Source organism: Penicillium oxalicum, chromosome II (assembly GCF_001723175.1).
Source record: "Penicillium oxalicum strain HP7-1 chromosome II, whole genome shotgun sequence".
Classification (NCBI taxonomy): Eukaryota; Fungi; Ascomycota; class Eurotiomycetes; order Eurotiales; family Aspergillaceae; genus Penicillium; species Penicillium oxalicum.
Window position 1 is genome coordinate 155,289 of NC_064651.1, and position 24,564 is coordinate 179,852.

General features: G+C 50.9%; 8 protein-coding genes across 8 annotated transcripts; 5 read left to right on the plus strand and 3 right to left on the minus strand.

Moving 5' to 3' along the window:
• Positions 1 to 1,560: 1,560 nt before the first annotated feature.
• On the plus strand, positions 1,561 to 3,690 carry POX_b01988 (Peptide transporter PTR2; the record flags this gene model as incomplete). The annotated part of the gene is made up of 3 exons (XM_050110910.1): positions 1,561 to 1,595; positions 1,735 to 2,177; positions 2,267 to 3,690. The coding sequence occupies 3 exons, from the start codon at positions 1,561 to 1,563 to the stop codon at positions 3,688 to 3,690; spliced, it is 1,902 nt and encodes a 633-aa protein (XP_049971256.1).
• Positions 3,691 to 6,533: 2,843 nt separating this feature from the next.
• On the plus strand, positions 6,534 to 7,925 carry POX_b01989 (uncharacterized protein; the record flags this gene model as incomplete). Its single annotated transcript, XM_050110911.1, has 5 exons — positions 6,534 to 6,539; positions 6,647 to 6,812; positions 6,925 to 7,391; positions 7,502 to 7,781; positions 7,858 to 7,925. 5 exons carry the CDS (start codon positions 6,534 to 6,536, stop codon positions 7,923 to 7,925), a joined length of 987 nt encoding a protein of 328 aa, XP_049971257.1.
• Positions 7,926 to 8,739: 814 nt separating this feature from the next.
• On the minus strand, positions 8,740 to 9,385 carry POX_b01990 (BolA-like protein; the record flags this gene model as incomplete). The annotated part of the gene is made up of 3 exons (XM_050110912.1): positions 8,740 to 8,908; positions 9,068 to 9,174; positions 9,284 to 9,385. 3 exons carry the CDS (start codon positions 9,383 to 9,385, stop codon positions 8,740 to 8,742), a joined length of 378 nt encoding a protein of 125 aa, XP_049971258.1.
• A 358-nt stretch (positions 9,386 to 9,743) lies between these two features.
• Positions 9,744 to 12,059, plus strand: POX_b01991 (uncharacterized protein; the record flags this gene model as incomplete). Its single annotated transcript, XM_050110913.1, has 6 exons — positions 9,744 to 10,095; positions 10,168 to 10,478; positions 10,555 to 10,787; positions 10,835 to 11,485; positions 11,627 to 11,955; positions 12,013 to 12,059. 6 exons carry the CDS (start codon positions 9,744 to 9,746, stop codon positions 12,057 to 12,059), a joined length of 1,923 nt encoding a protein of 640 aa, XP_049971259.1.
• A 696-nt stretch (positions 12,060 to 12,755) lies between these two features.
• POX_b01992 (uncharacterized protein) lies at positions 12,756 to 16,006 on the minus strand (the record flags this gene model as incomplete). The annotated part of the gene is made up of 2 exons (XM_050110914.1): positions 12,756 to 15,752; positions 15,812 to 16,006. The coding sequence occupies 2 exons, from the start codon at positions 16,004 to 16,006 to the stop codon at positions 12,756 to 12,758; spliced, it is 3,192 nt and encodes a 1,063-aa protein (XP_049971260.1).
• Positions 16,007 to 17,894: 1,888 nt separating this feature from the next.
• POX_b01993 (putative FAD-linked oxidoreductase) lies at positions 17,895 to 19,662 on the plus strand (the record flags this gene model as incomplete). Its single annotated transcript, XM_050110915.1, has 5 exons — positions 17,895 to 18,387; positions 18,473 to 18,586; positions 18,653 to 19,016; positions 19,073 to 19,268; positions 19,339 to 19,662. 5 exons carry the CDS (start codon positions 17,895 to 17,897, stop codon positions 19,660 to 19,662), a joined length of 1,491 nt encoding a protein of 496 aa, XP_049971261.1.
• Positions 19,663 to 21,712: 2,050 nt separating this feature from the next.
• POX_b01994 (uncharacterized protein) lies at positions 21,713 to 22,276 on the plus strand (the record flags this gene model as incomplete). The annotated part of the gene is made up of 2 exons (XM_050110916.1): positions 21,713 to 21,874; positions 21,944 to 22,276. The coding sequence occupies 2 exons, from the start codon at positions 21,713 to 21,715 to the stop codon at positions 22,274 to 22,276; spliced, it is 495 nt and encodes a 164-aa protein (XP_049971262.1).
• Positions 22,277 to 23,392: 1,116 nt separating this feature from the next.
• On the minus strand, positions 23,393 to 23,689 carry POX_b01995 (Molybdopterin synthase sulfur carrier subunit; the record flags this gene model as incomplete). Its single annotated transcript, XM_050110917.1, has 1 exon — positions 23,393 to 23,689. The coding sequence occupies one exon, from the start codon at positions 23,687 to 23,689 to the stop codon at positions 23,393 to 23,395; it is 297 nt and encodes a 98-aa protein (XP_049971263.1).
• Positions 23,690 to 24,564: the final 875 nt, after the last annotated feature.

A 24,564-nucleotide genomic window follows, 5' to 3' on the forward strand; every position in this document is an offset into this window, starting at 1 on the left:
TGGAAAGCTCATGGATAAAACGCCCCAATGAAGGAAGGGCCGATTCACTGAACGGGTGAACAAGATTTGCTGGGAGGATCCAATTTCCAACTGCTTCCCCATCAGGCTAATTCGCCTCGTGGCAATATCCTTGTCCACCAGCCTGCTGCCCCTCCGGAGAGCGTTTTGGAACTGCGGAATGGGGCCCGGCGGCGATGATACCGGAAACAGCCTTCCAGTCTTTTGCAGGATCGAAAAGAATTTCGAAAATTTGAATCATTCCAGCAGCGTTCTTTGACCCATTGATGACATGATGATTGGCTGAAGAAGCGACGATGGAGTCTGGAGCGAGATCCACCGTCTTCTCATTGGCCGAGGCAGCCCGTCAATTCCTCGCCCCGTCCAGTCTCATCAATTCCATTTTCTTACGGCCGTTCAATCGGATACGTGGGCTGTCAGCAATTGGCGATATGTGCATGTTTTTGTGTTCTGAGGGATGCCTCGGAACCCCATTTTTCCTTCCAATTTTCACCAGTGGTTTGGTCCCCTGCCACGCCCGCTCGCCTCAACGCCTTCGAGAACTTTAGGCGTTTCCAAATCTTCCACTGCGAAACTCGCGACAGACGCGCCAAGCCCGCCCGGCCAGTGGAAGACGGGAAAAAAAATGAACCACTTTCGGGCCGACTGGCGACCGCGTCGGACATGCCGCGAGGTACTTTCATGAGTGGAAAAATACCGTATTCATCCATGCACAGTTGCATACGTCAAGAGCCTTGCAGGATTTCACTTGCATAACCTTGCTGGCTTACTTCTTTTCACACCTCTCCCCCCATCATTTGCCTTCTTGCATTCCAATGATGGGCTTATTCGTCCTCGGGGAAGAGGGTCGAGTTCGATTGATTTGATGGGGGGTTACATTCGAGGCTTGGCGTGCTACAGAAAACAGTGGCTGTCCGAACTGAGCAGCCAATTGACACGTGGAATAGTGCTCAGTTCGCCCCGCCGGCTATCTACCGCTGACTTACTGCCGATCGCATCCACGGCTGACGGTTGAGAACGAACGAGGTTCTCTCCCATTTGCAGAACAATTCTCTGCTTTTCTTCCCCTTTCGGAGTGGTCGCTCACGGTTTGGCCTCGGTTTCGATCTTGCCTTCCAAATGTGGAACGCCCCCCCCCCAGGGCTAAGCTCCACCGACATCCTCCCGGGGCTTGTCTCGAGACCCAAGAGAGCTTGAATCGCTTGGTCAGGTCGGTTTTCGGACATGCGTCGGTGTACTCTCTCTACTTACTCGATCAATAATTTACACATTTTTTTTACATTCACGCCTCCCCATTCCCCAGTTTGCTCGTCGCTTCTTCGGCTTACCCGCCGATAAGAAAAGATCCGGACTTTCCCCATCTACTCCACTAATAAAGTTGGACCAGGTTGAGTAATAGAAACTGGCTATATATGTTTAGCGGGCTCCATCCCCCGTTTTCCTGTCACGACTTCTCACTTTTTCACTCCTCTTCGGTCCCGCGTGTGTGCATTGTGCAGCATCTGGAAAGGAAAAAAGGGGAACGCCTCACCCTCTTACACCATGTCGTCTCCAGATCAGGAGGTGGTGTCTTCCAAGTAGGTCTCAAATGTCGAGTCCAGTGTTTCCCTCGTCCTACCGTGACGATCTCGTGTGCAGTGCCTGAGGAAGTCTCTTTTGGGGAGGGGACCACACAAAAGTCCTCAACACCCGAGTCAACCTGCAGACATGTTGTAGCATGGTCGATCAGCCCGAGCGGAGGGGGAACCAACCCGCGAAATCGATTCCCAAGTGTGAACGTCATCTGACTCTGGTGTTACTACCCACTAGCCCACCAACCTACAATGAGACCAACCCCGTTCAGCACCAAGTTGTCATGAACGAGAAGGACGATGTGGATTTCGACAAGGAGAACAACATCACGACCCCGGATGGCGGAGAGCCAACCGAGTATGAGAAGCGTTCTCTGCGTCACACCGCCGAGAACTTGCCCGTCTCGGCGTGGCTGGTGGCTGTTGTCGAGCTGTGCGAACGTTTCACCTACTACGGAATGTCTGGTCTCTTCCAGAACTACGTCTTCCGTCCGTACAGTAGCGAAAAATCCGATGAGCCCGGTGCTCTCGGCATGGGCCACCAGGGTGCTACCGGTCTCGTGACCTTTTTCCAGTTTTGGTGCTACAGTAAGCATATTCCACCGCGCTCAGAAGTCGAGTCTCGTCTCTGCTCGATGGGAAAGAAGGGCCTTTTGCTAATCTGAGCTTGTGTTCAGTTACCCCCATCATTGGTGCCATCATTGCGGATCAGTACCTTGGCAAGTACAAGACCATCGTTGTCTTCTGTGGAATCTACATCGTCGGTCTCTTGATTCTGGTCTTGACGTCCCTGCCGGTCTCTCTGGAGCACGGTGCGGGTCTGCCCGGCTTCATCGTGTCCATTCTGATCATTGGTCTGGGTACCGGTGGTATCAAGAGTAACGTCGCCCCTCTGATCGCCGATCAGTACAAGCGCAAGAAGATGGCTCTTAAGACCATCGCCAAGACCGGCGAGCGGATTGTGATCGACCCGGCGTTGACCATCCAGCGTATCTACATGATCTTCTACGGCTGTATCAACCTGGGTTCGCTGTCGCTGCTGGCCACTCCCTACATGGAGAAGTACATTGGCTTCTGGACCGCTTACCTGCTTTGCCTGTGCATGTTCGCTGCCGGTACCGCGGTGCTCCTGCTCGGTCGCAAGTTCTACGTCGTGCGTCCGCCCCAAGGCTCTATCATCACCGACGCCTTCAAGGCTCTCTGGATCATGCTCAAGAACCGCAACATGGATGCCCCCAAGCCCAGCTGGCAGGCCGAGCACCGTGCGGGTGCTCAGGTCTCCCTGCCCTGGGACGACCACTTCATCGACGAGCTTAAGCGTGCCCTGGTTGCCTGCCGCGTGTTCGCTTTCTACCCCATCTACTGGGTCGTTTATGGCCAGTTCTCCGGTAACTTCGTCACCCAGGCCGCTCAGATGAACGGTCACGGTATCCCCAACGATTTGATGCAGAACTTCGATCCCATCTCGATCATTGTCTTCATCCCCATTCTCGAGTCGGTTGTGTACCCCATCATGCGCCGCCTGAAGATTCCCTTCCGCCCCATCACCCGTATCGCCCTTGGCTTTGTCGTCGCGTCCTTGGCCATGATGTACGCCGCCATCGTGCAGCACCTGATCTACTCCGCCGGTCCCTGCTACGGCCAGCCTTTGTGTGACGCCGCCGGTGGTAAAGGAAATGACGTGCACATCGCCATTCAGACCCCCGCTTACATCTTCATCGGTCTGTCCGAGATTTTCGCCTCCGTGTCTGGTCTGGAGTACGCGTACACCAAGGCTCCTCCCTCGATGAAGTCTTTTGTGCAGTCCATGTACCTGCTCACCAACGCTTTCGGCTCGGCCATTGCCGAGGCTCTGACGCCCGCGGCCTTTGACCCCGCCATCATGTGGATGTTCGTCGGTCTTGCCTGTGCCCCTTCCTGTGCGGTATCATCTTCTTCTTCGTCTTCTTCGTCACCTGAACAGCCAGGAAGACGACATGAACGCCCTGGATGGACGACCCTCTGCCCGAGGAGGATCACCCCCGCGGTCCCAACGAGCCTCACGATCACTAATTCAATTCAACCCCAAAAGCACCTACCTGAGCCACGCTTGGTGACTTGATCGAGTCTGCATACCCCGTTCCCCCATTTTTCTTGTCTTTTGCCAATTGTCTTTGCCGCTGTTCACATCACCTCTTTCTTCCTCTTTTCTCCGCCTCTGGTGTTACGTGATATATGGGAATGATATCCGGAATTTTTGCTTTGCATCGCCATTGCATGTCATGGCATAACATTGCTCCTGCGTTGTGTGGTACCATGGCTCTCCGTCACGATGATGGCTATCTGTTTTGTTTGGGGGGAGCAAGGGACAGAACTTTTTTTTCTTCGTCCTCTCCCCGTTGTTGGCATGGGCTGCTGTGCGGCTATGTGAGACGAGCCATGATGTGCCTGCTTTTTTTTTTTTTTACTTCTTCTTCCGGTTCGGCCTGGGGTATTTATAATCTACAGTTTTTGAGTATATAGCTTAGCATACATGTCCTGTCATCTGGACCAATAAATTCAATGTCAATACAACGCTCTGCTCATGTTCCAATTCTGTACTGACCCGAGTATCTTCTTTTCTCGTAGACGGGGAACCAGATAGTCCAGTTAATTCGATTGATCTAAACCCCTCTGATAACCACCCGCAGTCTGATCGAAAGGGTGTATGTTTCAATTCAGAGATCCAGACGAGAACCTGGCCGCAATCTGATGTATTCCGCTAGCCCTGCCTGTACCTACAGCTCCAATGAATCTCCTCCAAGTGAACTGTCGCGGGTCTTCCGTCCGGACTCGTGCAAAACCACCCGTTCCATTGATATCCGTCGTCCTTGCTGTATTTTTCTCTCCTGAACATTAATTTATTCAATGGCTAAATGCCGGATTACATGAAGATTCTTGACGGTGTTGATATAGATTTTCTTGGGATGTTCTTTATGAGAATCGACTGGTCAACCTTTGGTTACGGCTGCTTCACCGAGTTCGGGTCGGGTGGTTTTTACTCTTGACGAAGCTGGCAATCAAGGATGATGGATGAGGACTGTTCTTTAGACTTGGGGAGGAGGGAGGGGTGTTTAGTTTCTTTTTTGGATCATTTTTGGAATGAGATGAAATTTGTTTTTTTTCCCTTTTGGTTTTTTGTAACGATTTTCTAGCACGGTTAGATAGATAGCGGTACAAATGGCACTACTGGACTGGATGATGAATCAAGAAAGCTTCTAGTCTGATTCGAGGGCTGTGTTCTTGTTTCCGTGGGCATGGACAAGATAGGGTGGAATGTCACTGAGGTGTGAAGAGAAGATGTTTCCAACTAGGCAGCAGAAAATGCAGCGACAGAAGTATGTAGAATGAATCTCGAAGAAAAGAAATGAGCACCAATGAGAAGATGAGAACTTGACTCTAGATTGAGGGATCGCCCGTCTTCAACTTTCAAGTTGTACCAATGAGGTACCTCATTGGTTAAACATGTATACATTCTCTACGTTAGGCAAGCATTAGGTGGGCGCCTAATCAATAACTCGATATGGGGGTTCATTATGCACGCTAGACTACCTAGAGAATTCATTGATTGAATGCATCGATATGCACATCACCCGAGTCGAGCGCTGCAGTACCTGCGCACGATCAGTAATCAGTCTTAGCTGCAGATATGATGCACAGATCCGGTCCTGCAGCAGGTCTTAAAAAAGCAACACCCCCAAGTTGTGCGTGGCTGTGAATGGTTCTTTTGCCGCTCGCCGCTCGTCGCTTTCTCCACATTTGGTCACAGAGAGGGTCGGAAATCATTACTCAAGAATCAAATTCTTACATAGTCAGTGAGCATGTGTAGTGCCAGTGGCAGGTTGACAATGGGTGTGTTGGATTGTGAGTATAGCCATCAAGAAGGGGTCTTTCTCTGCTAGGGTGAAAGTGTCATTCGGGGAAAAGCTAGGTGGTATGATGGACCAGTCATGATACCTAGACTATGCACAGAATCATTTATTGTAGAGAAAGGACAGGGGAAGATACAAAAAGTACAGAAACCCGGACTGATAGTCTAGTATCGCGGTCATGTACCATACTGAACGTGTCTCGTCATCCTGTCGTTCAGTGAGGTGTACCTGGCTGTTGGCGGTGTTCGACACCGTGGGATAATGTACCCCGTTTGGCTAGCGTTTCGGACGGGAGAGCTTAATCTGAGGAAAAGTGAAACGCCAAGGGAGTTCCCCTTTTGTCCACCGTCTTGGTACAGGATGTGGACGGTGGAACTAAATGGTGAAACCAAGGAGATGTCTTTCGGATACGAGACTCAATATTTAAGTGATCTAGTCTTGAGAGTTCTGAGAGGGATCCGAAATGGCTTCGGAGAGCTGATTTCAACTACATCTTGATCTTTCACCGTTGCGAAGGCACCTACATTTTTTGTGCTCTTTCTTAATTCCAACACTTCGGGTTGACTCAGCCACGCTGTCGTCCCAGTTTCCGTCAAGTGACATTTTTGCCTTTCAACACACCCTGACACCATGAGTTACTAAGGAATTATGAATACTAGTACTCACTTGAGTGACCTATTTATACATGTACACTAGGACTGACTAGATCTCCAGTACTGATGAAGTACTTGACATGTTGTACTCGTGAACATCCGTCTCTAGTAGTCCCCTCCAAACGCAACCCGGACACCGCCAGGGCGCTTCTGCCACGCCACTCCTCTTTTCCCGACGGTCTCGGCCATTTGATTTGGTCACTCCTGAAAGTCCTCTCGAGCCTCTCGACTCTCTTTCTGCCCTGGTCCCCATCTCGACCTTAATTTTACCTCTCATTTCCCCCCTCCCGTCTTTCTCTCTAGTCTCTACACCCAACACCCGCTCGCCGCCCGATTCCCTACTTCTGAAGCATTGCCTCTTTATTCCTTTCTTCCAACGTGACACTTGCTAGCAGTACATCATGAGTGTGAGTGATGGACATTCCGCTCCCTTCCCCTTCCCCAATGATCGCTCGTCGCGACGTCGGTCCATAATCCGCATCATGGTCTGGTCCCCCTTTCTGACCATCGCCAGTATCAGAACTTGGAAGATAACAGCCAAGGAGGCTACGGGTCATACAACCCGTACGGAGGCCAGTCCAATCCATACGGCGCGCAGCAACAACAGTCCCAGCAGGGCTACGGATATGGTGGCGGCTACGGCCAGGCTGGTGCCATGGAGCAGGGCAATGGTGGCTATGGTGAGATTCCATCCCCAGTCGGGCAATCGCCGCTCAATCGGCGAATGCTCCTCCCCCAGCTAAAAAAAAATCCCCTTCCCCCGCTGACCTTCGGTATACAATCCGTCTTTAGAAATGTCCAATATGCAGCAGGTCCCCGACAAGAATGCGCTGCTCACCAAAATCAACGAGTTGAAGCAGGGCATTGAAGATGTCAAGAGGAAGCGCACAACTCAGCTCCGCGCAGCCCAGACGGCTCTGCTCGAGTCCAACACCAGCAAGGAGGACCAGGTCACGCGCCAGAACGTCGATTACGTCGAGGATGAGATCAACACCGCCCTTCGCTACCTTCGCGATCAGATGAAGCGCATCGCCGAGACCCCCGGCTGCGGATCGCCCGGCCCCGCCGAACACTACACCATCGCCAAGCGCAGCCTGCAGGATGAAATCACAGCCTACCAGGGTGACCAGTCCAACTTCCACAAGCGTCTGGAGGAGCAGGTGCGCCGTCGTTACCAGATGGCCAACCCGGAGGCCTCTCCGGATGAGCTTGAGGCCGGTGTTCAGGCTGTGATGCAGGGCCAGGAGCAGGCATTTATGGTATGCTGGAAACCCTTCAACTCCCGAATAAGAATCCCAACCCTCGTGGTGTTCTTCCCACTCCCCGGCTCTACCGTCGGAATCATTATGTTTAACTGTCTATCTTCTAGACTCCCGGAACTCGTTCGCGTCAGGCGAATGATGCCCGCCAAGCCACCCTCGCCCGTTCCGCTGCGATCCGCAAGATCGAAAAGGACATGGCCGATCTCGCTCAGCTGTTCACCGATGTCCAGGAACTCGTCATTCAGCAGGAGCCTGCGGTCACACAGATCCAGCAAGGTGCCGAAGAGACTCACCGCAATGTGCAGCAGGCCAACACCAAATTGGACAGCGCTATTACCAGTGCCCGCAATGCTCGCCGCTGGAAGTGGTATGCGCTAATCATCGTCAGTAAGTGGAGATGCCATTCGGACGATGCGACCTGGGTGCCGGGGATTTTTTGAGGCTAACTATTCCTTTTTCTCAGTTCTCATCATCGCCATCGTGGTGGGTGTGGCTGTGGGTGTCACTCAGGCCAACAAGTCCACCAAATAAGCGCACATTGCCTGCCCTCCCCCATCGTCACTCCTCTTTGACCCCTTGCAAGACCGTATCACAAACTGTGTCCGCTCCCTTCGATTGCGCCAGTGTCGCTGCGTCTCTCGCCTCGGCTCGCCCCTTCATGGCGCTGTCCACCTGCTCCGCCCTCGCTTTCTTTTTATACCACCTCGCATGTCGTCCCCCCTTGGGTTTTTCGTTTCCTCTGTTGTGTACAAGCCAAAATGCTCGATCGGTCGTCCTCTTTTCCACTTGTTTCTCTGTCTCACACTCGCCTCGTGTCTCTCCAGCTGCTGCCAATATTGTGCGCAGCCGCTGTGTGGGGTTTCCTCTGTGACTGCTCGATGATGATGATTGTGCTTTCCCCCCCCCCCATATCCCTCTCCCCTGCTCTGCTTTCCAGATCAAGTCTCGTGGATGGTGCAGACAAGTCACCTGATCCAGTGATGTACATAGTAGATCGTGCCCGTTTGCCGCGGTTTTCTTTTTTTTTCTTTCTCTTTTGCGTGTTGCTGTATTCTTCTGTGCCATTGGCACCTCCGAGTCCTATGTAATATCTCCTAATAATCATCCTACTTCGACTTTACTAGATGTCACCTCGCAGTAAATGGCGTCTCTGCAGAGCTCTTCCTCATCTTCTTGTGTTTCTATTTCCAGGCATCACTGTTTTTCATTTGGGTATCTCGCCGTACTTCGATCCATCATGGTTCCATGATCAACCAGCAGAGCCACGCCGCACGCCGCGGCTTACACGCCATTTCAACATCGCCTGGCTATGGCGGATGCTCTGCTTTCTTGTCCCACGCACCCTCTAAGCCTTCCTCTCCTTTTCTCGTTGCTCCTCCGCGGGCGTCTTCGTCTTCAACTGTAGCGCATGAATGCCCCCCTCCTGCGCCATCTCCTCCTTTAACAGCGCATAAACCATTCGGTGGCGAGCGGGCTGCATCTTGGACTCGAACGCGTCGGAAACGATCGTGACACTATTCAAGAAGAAAAACAATTACGGTGAGAAATTAAGTTCGAACATGAGAAATGCAAATCGTGCGCGTGTGCCGCACTCGCGCCGGTTGAGATTATGCGGTGCACAAACCGACCAAAGACGCCGACCTGCGACGAACATGGAGAGGTTGTTTACATACTGGAAATGCGTCTCCTTGGAAGTTGAGCCTTGCATGGCCGAGTGGTGAGCGTGAAGGTGGGAGTCATTGCGAATGACGAGGGTTGACGGGGTCAAGGCGTGCGTGAGCTATCAGGACTCAAAGAGGGATCGGGATTAGTATGGGACCAGGTTTCTGCGTAATCATGCTGTGCGTCCATCAGGGAGTATATCAGCCAATGGTCCTGGCATATCGTACCTTGTCGCGCATCAGATCCTCCATTGGCGTGGTGGAAGCCATCCTGGTCGACGCGGAGAAAAGGCGGCGTGAGAACAGGCCTGGAATGGTACGGGGGAGCATTGGAGGACTCCGGGTGCAGTGCCAGAGTCGAGGGAGAAAGAAAGGAAGCGAAGGTCGAGTACTGAGCGAGGAATAGACAATCTGGGATCAGAGAAAGCTCTTGAATTGAATTGAAACGTGTGGCTTGGCTTTTGGTGGTCCGACGTTGGAGCGGAAGTCGAGTGGAGCGTTCGACTTTCCGCGGAGCCGCAGCCGGTGCCCGCATGACATCAAATGATGTTTTACTTTCTTGAAATCTGTTCTGACCTGCATCTCTGGCTGCTGCGAGCTTGGTGCTATGGGGATATCGCTGTGTTCTGAAGAACTGGACTGAACAAGAAGTGTCCAAGCCCATTGAACCCGTGTTGCATCTCCCACCATGGCCGGCCTTGTCGCACTGGGAAGACTCGCCCGTCCAGCTCGGTACGTCAATGCCACGCGTATACGACGGAAGCTTGCATTGCATGTGGGATTCTTTTCAACGACCAGCGCTCTCTGGAGCCAACTTCCCAATACTCCCATTTTTCGGGCTCTCAAAGATCATGATCCAGCTAGTCTGGCGGTCTCGCATAGCGTGTCTGGTCGGTCATTCACCTATGGGAACTTGACGGCCGATGTCGCGCGCGCAAAGGAGGACCTTCAACGACAAGCGGCCAAGCTCAAAGAGAGATCATCGAGCTTGTCGGGTGAACGAGTTGCGTTTATGGCTGAGAATAGCTATGATTATGTCGGTGTGTGAATTTTCAGAGTGATACATTCCCATTCCATTTGACCAGATTCCGGGCTAATCGATTCTCCGTCAGTGATGCTGCTGGCTATCCTTGGCTGTGATGCCATTGCGTTGCCCTTGTCGCCCGCTTTTCCAGCTGGTGAATTGCAGTATATTCTCGACAACTCGCAAGCCAAGGTCGTGCTGGCTACTGAGAAGTATGCTGAGAAGGTGCAGGGCGTGGTCCAGGCGGGACTGCAGTACCACCCACTTGTGGATGTGCGACAAAAACTGGCCAAAGGAGCCAGCGGACACGAGTCTGTTTCTCTGGAGGACTCAAAGCGTGTTCTGGAATCGTCTGCAGGGGGACTGATGCTTTATACGTCCGGAACGACCAATCGACCTGTAAGTCACCCTCGAACTTCGAGAAGCTGGATGAAAGAATTGGCGCACTGGACCGGGACTAAGTACGAGGCCATAGAAAGGAGTCTTAATTCCTGAGCGGGCCATCACCGCACAAGCAACGTCTCTTCTCGAAGCATGGAAGTATTCTCCACAAGATCGACTCCTGCATTTACTTCCGCTGCATCACATCCACGGCGTGATCAACGCCATTGTCACGCCTCTCTTCGCCGGCTCCTCGATTGAATTCATGTACCCCTTCAACACCGACCACGTCTGGAATCGCCTCGCAGCACCTTTTCTCCCTCAAGCGTCCGCCTCTCCAAATCCTTCCAAGGAAAAAATCACTTTCCTTACAGCCGTTCCCACCGTCTACAATCGTCTCCGCTCCTCCTTTCCTTCTCTCTCTCTCCCCCCGACATCCAAAAGGCCGCTCAAGAAGGCATTTCCCCTCAAAACCTTCGCCTCAACATCTCCGGCTCTGCGGCTCTCCCTACCCCGACAAAAGCCGCCTGGCAGACCCTCAGTAATGGCAACGTGCTCCTCGAGCGCTTCGGCATGACCGAGGTCGGCATGGCACTCAGTTGTGGCCTCGACTTTGCAGACCGCGTCGATGGCAGCGTTGGCTGGCCTTTGCCCCAGGTTGAAGCTCGTCTCGTGGACACCGAGACGAATCAAGTCATACCCGCTGGCGAAGAGGTCGATGCCCATGGCCGTGAACGCGTCGGTGAGATTCAACTTCGTGGCCCGACCATCTTCCGCGAGTACTGGGGCAATGAGAAAGCCACGCGGGAGAGTTTCGTCGAGAGTGACGACGGGGGTGGTCCCTGGTTCTGTACCGGCGATGTCGCTACAAGACGTCTTGTCCAGGGTGCAGGCCAGGGCACCGTGAGTGGCGACTGGGCTCGTGGGCCAATGTACTTCATCCAGGGTCGCAAAAGCGTGGATATCATCAAGACTGGAGGGGAGAAAGTCAGCGCATTGGAAGTTGAGCGCGAATTGCTGTCTCTGTATGTTTGCCCCTATTCTCTCCTTTCGATCTTTCAAACCTCGTTCTCCCTCTCCTTTCTCCCTATCCATTTGAAATATTTCATTTGACACAACGAACTAACCGGATCATCTCCCCCTTTTCCCCCTTTGCTCAATAATAGTCCTCAAATTGCCGAAGCAGCTGTCGTCGGACTCCCCTCCGATCAATGGGGCGGCAAAGTTATCGCCGTCGTCGTCCTACATCCCGACGCACACTCAACTGGCCGCAATGGCAAATCCTGGGGTCCAATGGATATGCGTCGGGCACTTAAAGATCGACTAGTCGCGTATAAAATTCCCCAGGAGATGAAGGTGTTGGATGCCATTCCGCGGAATGCAATGGGCAAGGGTAAGTTGATGGATTCTTTTTTCACTTCTTCTTTTAAATTCCGAAGGGAATCTCTCTTCGCCGGCCCTCCCTTCACCCCTCCTTTACATTTTCCTTTTGAAGGTACGTCGGTGGATAAGGCGAGGCTTTTTGGCTGACTTTGCGGGGCGTCTACTACAGTGAATAAGAAAGCTTTGGTGAAGGAGGTCTTTGGGGTTGAGGCGTGACCGTGATGAGTGCCATATTTTGTGTTGGTTTCTTGAATTTGGATAATAAAGCGTCCGACAAGAAAGAAAAGGAGGAAGAAGAAAAAAAAACAAAGGAAAAAGAGAAGCTGGACCTATATAGAAATCCAGACCTACCTATTCCTGGAGATTGAATTGACCCAAGGATAAGGGGATAATGTGGATGGGTGATGGTTAAATTTGTTGTAGAGCTGAAATATGAGATGTTATTTACTGTACTATAACCTAGTCTTGATGTCGTTTTATATTTCGTTTTTTTTGTCTTCAGAAATTACAGCAACCTTGCCGTATACAACTCCGACAGGCTCAAGGTTAACATCAAGAAGCACCCAAATAGAACCCTGAGGAAACATCAAAATTTGAAACCTCCATTTATAGAGGTTCTCTCGAGGAGCAAAAGAGCCATCGTCTGTTTGACTCGACTCGATTGCTTTTAGAAAAGACAAACCACCACACCTTTTCTCTTTGACCCGACCTCCAGAGCTGGGCTGGGCCACCATAATAAGATTCAATATGACAGCGTCGGTGATATGCAACATACACATAAGACGAAGAGGCCTTATTCAATTCCCGTTCAAAGTGGTATCGTGTTCCTAATATACACCTAGATTTATCGTACATTCATGCATCACACAACAACTCTGACCAAGTTCAGGATCAAGGTCAAGGTCAGAATTTTCAAGCCCAGTCGCCCGTCCTCTGGAACGGCTTAATCAATCGCCTTGCCTCCATTTTGACTTCAAGGTTCGCCATATCCACAGCTGTGATTCGTGCGTCGACAAGCCCAAAGACATCCATCTTTTCGTGCTCCGGACAGTCCTCCGGTATCGTGATGGTACAATTCACGCCCAAATTGGCGATGATGCCCGAGTAGACTGTTTCTTCGACCTCGGAGCCAACGCGCAGCGAGCGCAAGACTACGGGGAACGATTCCGGCAGTGCACACTCGGCAAAATAGAAGGCGCGGAAGAGGAGCATACAGGCCCAATGTTGGGTGGAATATGTGGAAATGGCGCGGAGTCTGGCCAGGATCGGTTGAGAGTACTCGATGTGGTTGTCAACTTCGGCGTGAGAGTATGGGAGGATAGAGACCGGGGCATCGGACGTTTCAGACTCGATCTCGCCGTGCTCATTCTCTGTGATGCTCACGGCAGCATCGAATTGTCGGCCGTGTTCATACTCAAATCGCAGCGCGGCTTCGATTTGGTAGTGGGCTATGACGTCGCTGAATCGGCGCAGTGGACTTGTGCTTTTAACGTATGCGTCCAGACCGAGCATATGATGACGCAGCGGTGTAGATGCGGATACAGCCTTGGGCAGTGCGAGCTGGTAGAATTTTTCCCCACCGAACTGATTCATGTTTTCTCGCGTGACGGATCCGTATTCAGGATCATACCACGTGCCATTGTATACGACGGGGATGTTGCGGGCCGCGCAGAATTGTCCAGCAATATGGCCGGCCAGATTCATCAGTAGAGAGACCAGGTAACGCTTCGACTCATCACGGACTTCGTGAGGGTCAAAGTCGGACATTTGCAGACGAATGATCGGATCGCCAAGGTAGTATCGACCTTCGGTCACTTGAATGTCGTATGGTTTGGGTGAAGTCGTGCCCAAGTGGACTGACAGAGGGGTGTCGGGCCGTGGAGGTTGGATATCCATGGCCCCATTCTTCTGCCGCTGAGTGCGGAAACCAAGCATGAGATTGCGTAGGATCGTGAATGTTTCTTGGTCTTCGGCCGTGAGATTCTCTCGCATGACCTTTCCTGCTGGTAGGGGTTGCTCAATCGGTTCACCACCTACAGTCAGCAACTCGGTGGAAGACTTGGTGTCCGGGTCCAGGAACCCTTGCAAGGTGCTATGTGTTAAGCTGACGACATTTCGAATAATACCGTTGGTCACTTCTGTGTCGAGTATCTCTCCTTGTAGATTCATTTTGGCGCTGAAAGTCAATGTGGGTCGACCATCCATCAAACTGAAATGGGTTTGGGTAAAGCTCTTGGGGAAAATAGGATACGTGCGCTCGGGTGCGTACGTGGTGGCAAGCCGTGACTTCGCATACTCCATCAGGGGATGGTCCTGTTTAAAGAACGCTGTTGGGTTGGCGACGTGAATTCGAACCCAGAATTGGTCATCGACGCCGGGGATTCGCTCCAGCGAGACGCCATCGTCAATTTCCTGAGCTGTCACGGCGTCGATACAGTAAACCGGTAGGTCACCCCAATCCCTTCGTAGATCTTTCATCGAGTCCGTCATGGATTCTGGCAGGGCTACGCAGGTTTCTTCAAGTTCTTCCCATTTCATGTCTTCCATCAGGGACATGCCATGCCCGGGAAGCAGAACATTCTGATCGAGAAGACTCAGGTTTTCCCATGGTGAGATCACACCGAGCTCTTGAAGGAACATGCGCGTTGATGACTCACTCAGACCCAGGGTATTGTACATACCCGTGGCACGCATGACATGGGAGGCCGTCGAGCGCAAGGTACCAGAAGGCATTGCGACCGAGGGTATGGCGTACAACTGCATGTACTCTATAATTGTTTGGTCGGTCTTGGAGAACTTTTCCGTCAACACTTCGCGATACACCGACGGCTTGTCGTCTTGCCCGGGGCGAAACTTTTGAGACGATGGACCGACACTGGACATGACAGTGGGAGACCTCACTTTGCGGCTGAGGCGGATGAGACGTTGGGCCTTTTGGACAAATTGTTGCATCGGATGGTCCCTGAAGCCAGGCGTATCTTTGACCATGGCGGCGCGAACCAGGTATTCCTGATGTTCGTGCACCCATGTGGTCACCTGCCTAACCGTGTTGGTGATTCTTTTTGGCTGAATCAAGTACACCGGATGAAAAAGGGAATTGAAATCTCTGTCGATGGCGAAAGGGCGACGGCGCACCGCTTGGTGAACTGCGAACAGATTGACTCTGTTCAGTTCTGACTCGTCAACATTCAAAAGCTTCATTGCAAGCTCCTCAAGAGTCAGACGAAGAAACTCAGAGTCATCCGCCACCATATCATGAATATTATCGAGGAGCTGGGAATTCTCTCGATAGAAATCGGAGACTTGCTGCTCAAAGTCTACCATCATCTCAATGAGAGGTCGGCCCAAGGGCCTCGGAAGGCCACCTTCGGGGACCGATTGAATCTCCGACAGAGCTCGAGGGGGACGGTTGGGAAAGTAAGGCTTAATGGGGTCAATGAATTTTTGCGATGCAAAATCTTTCACGACATAGTCAATCTCTCGATTCGAGCATATTCGCCAGTTGCCCCGATTTGTGTACACTTGTTTTTGTTTGTGAACGGATCGAACGTAAATGGCAAAACTGAACACGCCGTCGCAAGTGAGTCGAGCCACGAGATCCCCGGGTTCAAGATGATCGCCTTCAAATTCCTCAGACGTATCAAAGTCGTCCTTATTTGACAACTCCGAGCTTGCCCAAAGCGCATCGGACGCCTCACGGCCATTGAGCATGTTGCCAACCAGCTGACCAGGATCTTCAAACGACATCGCGGTGCCGGGCTCTCGCACAGGGTCGAGGATGTTCGGGTTGGTCTCGTTCCATTTTCGTAGATATTCACGAATGTCGCGATAGGTCTCCAGCTCGGCCTGCAAGCGGGCATTATCTTCGGGGCTAGCCGCCTCGTGCGGAATCTGCTCAGTGAAAAGTTTCTATGAGCATATATGGTTCAGCAAATGGGATCGCCTGCTTGAGTCCAGTGATCACTGACCTCATCTTCGACCGGCTCGCCTGTCACCAGCCGCAGGGCTCGCGAAGTTGATAGCAATCGTGCGCTTGACAGAGACGGGACAGTCGCCGTGCGCGAACTGAGGCCTGAGCCCCGACTATGCTGAATGATGCATCTCGATTGAAAATTTCGGGTTCTGGCCAGATTTTGTACCAGCCTCACTCTCGTTAAAACCATGACCACTCTCGCCGACAAAGAACGATTAAGCTCCAAACCGCCTTAAACTACCTGAAAGCTTGACTATAGTACGGGCAGAAAAATGCCCACCGCCTCCCAGCGGTGGGCGCTATCTCGCCTTATCGCTTCGATGATCAAATGCATCCACTTTTGTGTTTTGTTCTTTCGTAGTTCGTCCGCGGCAGACCATCAGATGTCCCAATCCCATACTAGGGTGTTGGCGCAAAGACAATTTTATTCTAACAATTCTCAAATCTGGGGAATGAATCCGGTCGTAGAGTCCTTTTTCCATCTCCACACGTTCTCGGTGATCGATTGCCCGATAGAGATATGGTCAGTTCTGCAAGGTTAGACGGAAAAACATGTGCACCCGTCGGGCATTTGCAGCCCTTTCCAGCAACGATGGACACGTTCATGCAGAGAGCTGCCGCACGAAATGAAGCCGGCCGGAGAGATGACCAGACAGCGAAGATCACTGCTGGAAAGGTCTAAGCGAGCTGGGTCGAATCCGCTTCCTGTAGAAGCGAGCAAACCTTGGATAGCGACGCCGGCCCGCTTGCCCGGTAGAGGGGCCGTTCAGGGGGTGGGCTGATTGTTTGCTGATCCCCCGCTCAATTGATTTGTCTTCAGAAATATACATTGCCAGTTGCGACCGTGCTGCTGGGCGAAATGTCAATTGAGATTACATAGTTTGTGAACAGCTTAGCTCCAGGCTGATCAACCTTCCTCGGGCCGCCAAGGGAGAGAGTAGTTCGTCCTCGTGATGTTGTGCTCTGCATGTGGTCCGTTGCCGGCAGTACCGCAGAATACCGGCAGCACCGGCACTTTTTCAGTACTTGGTTTGTTCTATCGAGTACTATCCCCTAAAAAGAATACGAGTGGAAGGACGAAAGTGGCGTGGACTACAGTAAGTGCATGTCATCGGTGTCCTTGGATGATAGGTCGCATGGATATCGGCTCTGAGACTTGACGCCTGCCAAGTTTGATCAAGCTGATGCATTGGCCGACTCAAAAAAACTACATCATATCTTCCTTTGGTCACACGCACCGAGAATCCATCTCATTCCGAGGCCAGTTTGGCTCTTGACCCATCGCACTATCAGTTCAGGTATAGCTCTCTGCGGACCCTGATGGAGGATAGGATGGAGCGCCAAGCACTTTCTGCAATGCAGTTCGTAACGGTAAGCATGCAATGACCAAGTCGCTTGCATCCACCTCCGTCAGGGAGGCGCCGAGGATAGGCTCTCATAGGCAGATGTCGATCCTCGCCCGTGTCGGACATGAGAAAAAGTCTCACTCATCCTGTGAAGGGACAAGTGCCTCAATAGTACCGGAATCACATCAGCGAATTGGGTTTGCGTACACCGATTCGGAGTTTATTTCTTGCATTTGCAACCTGAGTCTAGGCTTGAGCATCGACTCGAGTGGGGTGATATGCACGCTCGGAGGTATATTCACTACGTATAAAATGCCGAATATGCTGTGATCATGGACGAGACTATAGGTCTGTTCTGGTCCCATTCAGGGCCCTGCCAGGCCGATAGTTGCTTTTCTGTTTTTAGTTTTTCGTCAACGTGGAGTCTGTCATGGCCCGTCTCCATTGCCCAGCCGCTGTCCACACGACCGATAAACTATCACATATTGAGCGAGGATCGTCTGAGCCCAAAATCATCCCCAGTTAGGCCTGAATTGGAAAGGAATAGAAATAAATACTCCAGCAATTGACCTCCTTGAACCTGGATCGTTGTAGTCTATCAATTTCCCCCGCCATCGCCCTAAGCACAGAAGTAGCTCAAATTTACAGGGTAGATCACCACAGCCCGTGCGATATCAGTCTCTTAGGTCCAGTGGATACTGCAAAACTCTGTGGTTGATCTCTCAGTGAAAGATGCCTTTGACCTTCAACTGGCGCGCTCTTGCGCTCTCTATAGTCTCATTGACCCCCATTGTGCTCGCCGACATTTGTCAGACACTCGCCGCCGGCGGGATTGATATTGAATACCCTCTCACAGTCAGTTATGTGGCTGATCTGAACGACTACTGGTCCGTGGCTTGTGGAGACCTCAAACCGAAATGTATCGCCGCGCCGTCAAGTGCCGCTGAGATGTCGCAGATCATTCAAGAGCTGCACAACGTTGAGACCCTGTTCGCCGTCAAGTCTGGGGGTCATATGCCGAACAATGGATTTGCCAGTATCCAGGACGGTCTGTTGATTACTACGAAGAATCTCGATCAAGTTTTCTACAATCCCAACGATCAGACGGCCGTCATTGGTCCAGGTCTGTCATGGGAAGAAGCGCAGAAGGGACTTGACGGGACTGGTCGCGCCGTTGTCGGAGGACGTCTTGGGGGTGTAGGCATTGGAGGGTATATGTTGGGAGGTAAGCTTCAATTTTCGTCCTCATTTTTGGTATTTGTTGCCGTTGGCCTCCGTGAATGATCAAACCTGACACAAGACTTCTCCAGGCGGGATGAGCTTTCTTAGCACTCAGTATGGTTGGGCCGCCAACAACGTTGTGAACTATGAAGTGGTGCTGGCCAACGGCACGGTGGTGAATGCCAGCGAAAAAGAGAACACAGGTACGAGACATTGCCGTCTATCCCACATACAGAATCATTGAGGACCAACATCTCACCATCTCATAGATCTCTTCGCGGCCCTCAAGGGTGGTGGCAACAATTTTGGAGTCGTCACCGCGTATACCATGCAGACGCATCCTATCGGCAAAGTCTGGGGCGGCAACTATGTCTTCACCACGGACAAGACACCTCAAATCTTGACAGCTCTTCGAAACTTTGTGGACAACTATCCCGATGACAAAGCTGCAATCATCCTGACGGCCGAGCGTGGTCTGCTCGTGAACACGTGGATCATGTTCCTCTTCTACGATGGACCCGAGCCTCCTGCTGGCGTCTTTGACGAATTCACCGCGATAGGACATACTTCCACCACCAAGACGTGGGACTCCTACTACGACCTCCTCAAACACAATGACTTTTTCATCCTGCAGTAAGTCATATAGATGAACCATCGTGGTGGCCAACACTGACAGCACTCTTCTTTAGTGGACAACGCTACTCCATTGCGACCGAGACTCTACCTGTACCAAACAGCACTGTTGGGACCGGACCGATTAAAGACGTCTTTGACCATTGGGTCGAGGTTGCCACATCTGTCCTCGAAGTGACGGGAGTCATTGGATCCATTGCGTTCCAACCGGTCCCCAAAAGTTTCTCCGAAAAGGCCAAGGCTCGTGGTGGTGTAAGTAGACAAGCATCAACCCCCCCCCAGAAAATCTCCAGACGCCTCGCAGAGAGCTAAACTAGCGTAGGATCTTCTCAACGTCCCGACCGACAACAATTATATCTTCGTCGAGCTGGATTTCTCCTGGACGCTGTCTATCGATGATGCCAAAATCGACCAGGCCAATCAAAATCTCTACCAGGGAATGGACAATATCATTTCTAAGAATATTGACAAGGGTCTGCTGCCTGATGTCTATCGACCATTGTTCATGAATGATGCCTATTTCCGCCAGGATTACTGGGGTCGCATTGATCCTGCCTCCAAAGCTTCCGCACTGCAGACACGACTGCGCTATGATTCCGAGGGATTCTTCCAGAAGCGTACCAGTGGTGGTTGGAGACTCAACTAAGGGAAGGTCTTGGTTTGAAGCCATGCTAACATGTGTATAATCAAACACGGGGTGAAGTAATGGTGCACATGATGCGTAATACTTATTCTGCAAAGATGATTCTGATTGAAAAATCATGCAAAGAAAACCTTAGTATATCCTGGTGTGTTGGTAGACTGTGCGTTCGAGTGTGATGCTCATCTTTCCGTCATCCACCAAAGTCCGTCTTGTTGTTGGGGTAGTCCGCCATCCGAGTAGGAACTACGACCTACCAGAGCAGGTCAGCCTTCACCTGACTCTCTCAATTAAAAAGTAAAGAATCACTTCAACCCGCTCATTGAAGAGCCTAACCACGGGGATTCTCGTGTAAGTTTACATGATATATACTCGGAGGATAGGTGGATATCTCGCGGGTCGTCGTCGCTCACTGCATGACGGAACTGTCCAGGGCCAATGACTCCGACGAGAACGATGAGATCTGTCGCAGAAGAAGAAAGAAGACGAATCGTTCCTTTGGCATCGTCGACGGTGAATTTATCCACCAGAGTGACAGTTCAAGCTCCTCGGACCCATATGAATATGGAACGAGAAGGCGCGCAAGAAAGAATCCTTCGCATATTCTGAACGACCTCATCGACTACAGGTTGCTTAAAATCAAGAAGAAGCTGCGCTCGGTCATCGATCGTGTCAAACAAATGGGCTCCGCCATTAAGAATGTATGGTCAAAGACTTGTCTTGCTTAAGGTGGCTCTTCTGATAGTCAGACCGCTTGTTATCTCGTTACAGGACATTATTGCTGCTTTTTGCTCATGGCTAGTGAGTAAGGACAACCCTTGATCCCATCAAGTACGCCCGGTCGCTTCGAACATCAGCTCTGCAGCGAAAGGTAGCCTTATCATATTGCCTGTTTTCATCGACGTGATGTAATAGGTGACCACTCATATGATCGCAGAAGTTGTGGTGCTCCAATGATCTGGCGCGTTTGATGATTTAAATCCTGGGCAGGATACCTTACAGATGGCCCCATTCTCTAGGTTGCGGAGAGTTCTGACATTTTTGCTTGTGTCTCCACGGCTATTTCTCGTTCCTTTTCCCCCTTGACGCTGTGCCTCTCAAACTTTGAAAAACAAAACGAGACCTAATGGTGTCTCTATTCTCGACAAAACAAGCGCTACATATCGAACAAAAGGACATTGATATGTCGAAACCCAGGCCCCCCATTAGCCCAAGGGTAAGCTCAACCACCAACGTGAATGAGAATGGATACCGTACTTTTGTCCTCTCTTGAACCCCCTTTGGCGTCTGCAACGCCCACTAGATGAGCGAAGAATACCTCTAGCTTTCAAACACGAAACATGATCGCCAATGCATCTCAAGCCAAAAAAGGTCCGCGAGCTTCAAATCGCCGAGTCATGTCTCCATAGGCGCCCGGAACAAATCCGGCGGCCATCCTGGGCAGCGAGTGGCTGAGAGGCGGCCTGGGCTGGAAAAGAGCCTCTGCACGAAGCGCCGAGGTGGAGTGCGCTCCTCCGCCAATCCACAAAGCTCAGCCGTGTTTGCTGCAGCTCTGCTTCGTCTCTGGTTAGTATAAGCTGCATACGCAAGTTGCCATGCTCGATCATTTAAAGCTACAGCTACCTTGTTCGGGGAGGCAGGGTCTGTTGCATGTGGCGCCCATCTCGAATAAAGGCTGACCATCAATAGGCTGTAGCTCATCTGTTTGCGATCTAGATCTCGATGGAAGTTCTAAATTTGCGTCGGTCTAAATCACTGATCATTGTTTGGGAAGGTCATGGCTCTGAAAGGTCTTTGTTGCTAATGTTGGATAAAAGGCCAGTGATGGAATCTGGGATGTCTTTGATTCATTCTCATTGCATTACAGTCTCTCTTTCTTTCTCTCTCTCCCTCTCCAATTCCTCTTATCATTACACCTCCGAGCGTTCTGGCCATTCTTTTCAACACCTTTCCAAGCCGTGTACACTTCAAGTTCTTCGGTGGCCCAAGCCTTTGACACTCATTCATCTGACAAATTACACTCGACTCTCTCAGCAATCAACTCATAAAGTGAAAAATGGCACCTCGCTACGGCGCTCTCGGCGCAACTTTCCAACTCGCGCGTATTTTCCAAATCTGTTCACTGATAGCCATCATCGGCATGACCGCCAATTTCATCGCCTCGATAATCAATAACAATGCCACTCCACCGAATATTCTCATCGGAACTATCAGCGTGGTATGTCTTTTTCCCGTCTCCCCCCTACCTTCTTGGTTAGATTTCTAAAGCCACGAAAAAAACATCAAGACTTGCATCGCCGTGATATACTGCATCATCACGGGTATTCTCTACTTTGACGATATCCTCCCTTTCCTCCCCTGCGCCATCATCGACCTCTTCCTTCTGGTGGCACTCATTGTGGTAGCAGTGATCATGGGAAAGCCCCTCTCCTATCTACAATGCTCGTCGCTGTCCTCACTGGGATTCAAAGATGCCACAATCTACGCCTTTGCGTCCCGTCTGTCCAGCGTTGTGGCCAGTCTCAGTGGCAAGATCGATTTTGTTGCTTGGATCGGAGCGTCCAAGACAATTTGTTTGGAGACCAAGGCTATTTGGGGACTGAGTATTGCGCTGTGGTAAGTCTGACCAATTCGGTTTTCTTCTTTTCTATAGAAAAGAACAAAAAAAGAGATAGACCAGTTGTGCAGTCGTGTATCATGATATTAACTTTTTGGATTCCAGTATCCTTTTCTTCTTCTCTTTTCTCTGCAATGTATGTCTCTGGCGCCAAAATAAAGCCAACATTGACGCCGAGAAATGAGTGTCAGGGACGGGTTCTTGTCGACGGGGATTTCGGGTAACGGGTGAAAGATGCAAGGTGGAAGTTGTGGGAGACGTAAGAAGATCTTATTGTCAGTGGTCATGTGGACTAGATGGCGGTGGCGCACAGGTCAGAATATGATCGTGGGACTGGGCTGATTGATCAACCTCGAGGGTTGGAGGGTTTGCTCTCAGATTGACGTTACACTAATTTGCACTTGTTACTTCCATTAAAATTAACATGAAATTAATCAGGAGAAAAAAAAAGAAACATTTGTCTTTGAGTTTGATTGATACGTTCCACTTGGGAGAGAAAGACACCACTCTCATGAGTGACAGATGTTTGCGACAACTTGCAATCAGTTTCCAGTGTGACATGACAGATTTCAACCTTGGTTGGCGCGAACGAAAAGCTGCGGCATTAAAATCAACAATCAAATATGCCGAGTATTGAAAATATTCTCACTGATTGTTGATGACCCCCTGCCCTGGTTCACTTCAAAACTCTAGAATTACACACATCTGCCGGTTCATCTCAGCCGAGGGCGTACCCATGCTCAGATGTTCTCGAGGGGGAAGAAAACAAAACAAACGAGGCGATGTTTCATCATTCCGTTCATTGACCCGGGCTATCAATCTTGAAAATTGAGCAGATCAAGCCTCAAGTTCATTCAGACCTTTGACGGCACATCACTCCCTCTTTTGAGATCATAGGCCTAGACCCGTGAAATCAGACATTGATGTGAATTCACTGGGAGCCTTGCGCTGAAAGTACGACGTTAGTTCTCATTCTGACGACCAGACAATACCTGGATTTCTCAATCTGTCAAGTAGCGATCGTCACTCACCCTGTGTCAACACCCCCGAATATCTGTGAAAATCCCGCCCTGGCGATCTATGGCTGTCCACGTCGAGCATGCCAGAGCCGCAGTCCCTCTACCCCGAACTGACCGGTGGGATGATAGCCACCTCCTCTCCCGCTTGAATCACCCTGTCGGCATCTTCCTCGACATCCACATATTCATTCTGCAGACTGATTCCACAGCTTGCCAAGACTTTGGTCCGGATCCCCGGATATCGATCCTCGAGCAACGGGTACAGCTTGGACAAGGGCAAGGGTGCAGGAAGACGCTCAGTATGTTTGGATGTAAATTGTGATGCAGTTGCAAAGTAGTATATGGTGAATGAGTCGGATGAAGTCGGTCCAGACTGGGCGTCTGGCTTTGCGGTCATCGTTGATATCGTTGATAATGCTCCAACGGGGTCACACACCTGATCGACGAGGGTTGACGCTCAGTGCGGGGCAGATTTCGGGGGCAAATGAGTCCAACGGGGTGTCGCTGCAGGGCCGGAGCGGGTGGATGCCTGAGGTTATCACTTTCGAGCATCGAGCAGTAGCACGTGGGAAGCTCCGGTAGAATTGGTACAGCCTCGAGTATTCTGCGTATGCTCGGCAAGACCTCTTGATTCCATTTGGGTGGATATGTCTTTGTACTTCAATCAGGCTTCAATGTCAGTGCAGATCTCTCAGCAGAAATTGTCTGGGCATCTATTCAACCTAACGTGGAAATGGAACGGTCCGGCATGCCCGTCTCATCTGAGACGTGTCAGTCCAAGTCCGGGCACACAGGGCTGTCCATGTATACTAGTGCTTTGATCAACAGTGCCATACCATACATCAAAAAAACAAAAAACAAAAAAAATAGGCAAAAAGTCCTTCCTAAAGGAGGATGGGACCTAGAAATTCCGAATACCTTCTTTTTTGGACGGATAGTGAATACCATCAGTACGACGTCTGTGCCTATAAATCATGTTAGATGCACGGGGACTTCGGTGGGTACTACCAGTATTAACCTACTTACGTAGTATCAGTGGCCTGAATGAATCCGTTTAAATCAAGGGCCCGAGGCAAGGTCTCTCAAGTTACCACCTCTGCCCCATCTAAAAATCCTCTGAAACGTCCCATGCATCTGGCGACAGGTAGCTCTAGCTCAGACTTTTCGAACCTGCCATGGTTTTTTTTTTCGGATACTCTAACTCTGTTCGTTTATTTCCTGGATATCGTGAGCTATATCAAATTCTATGGGTATATTGTAACAAGTCAGCGG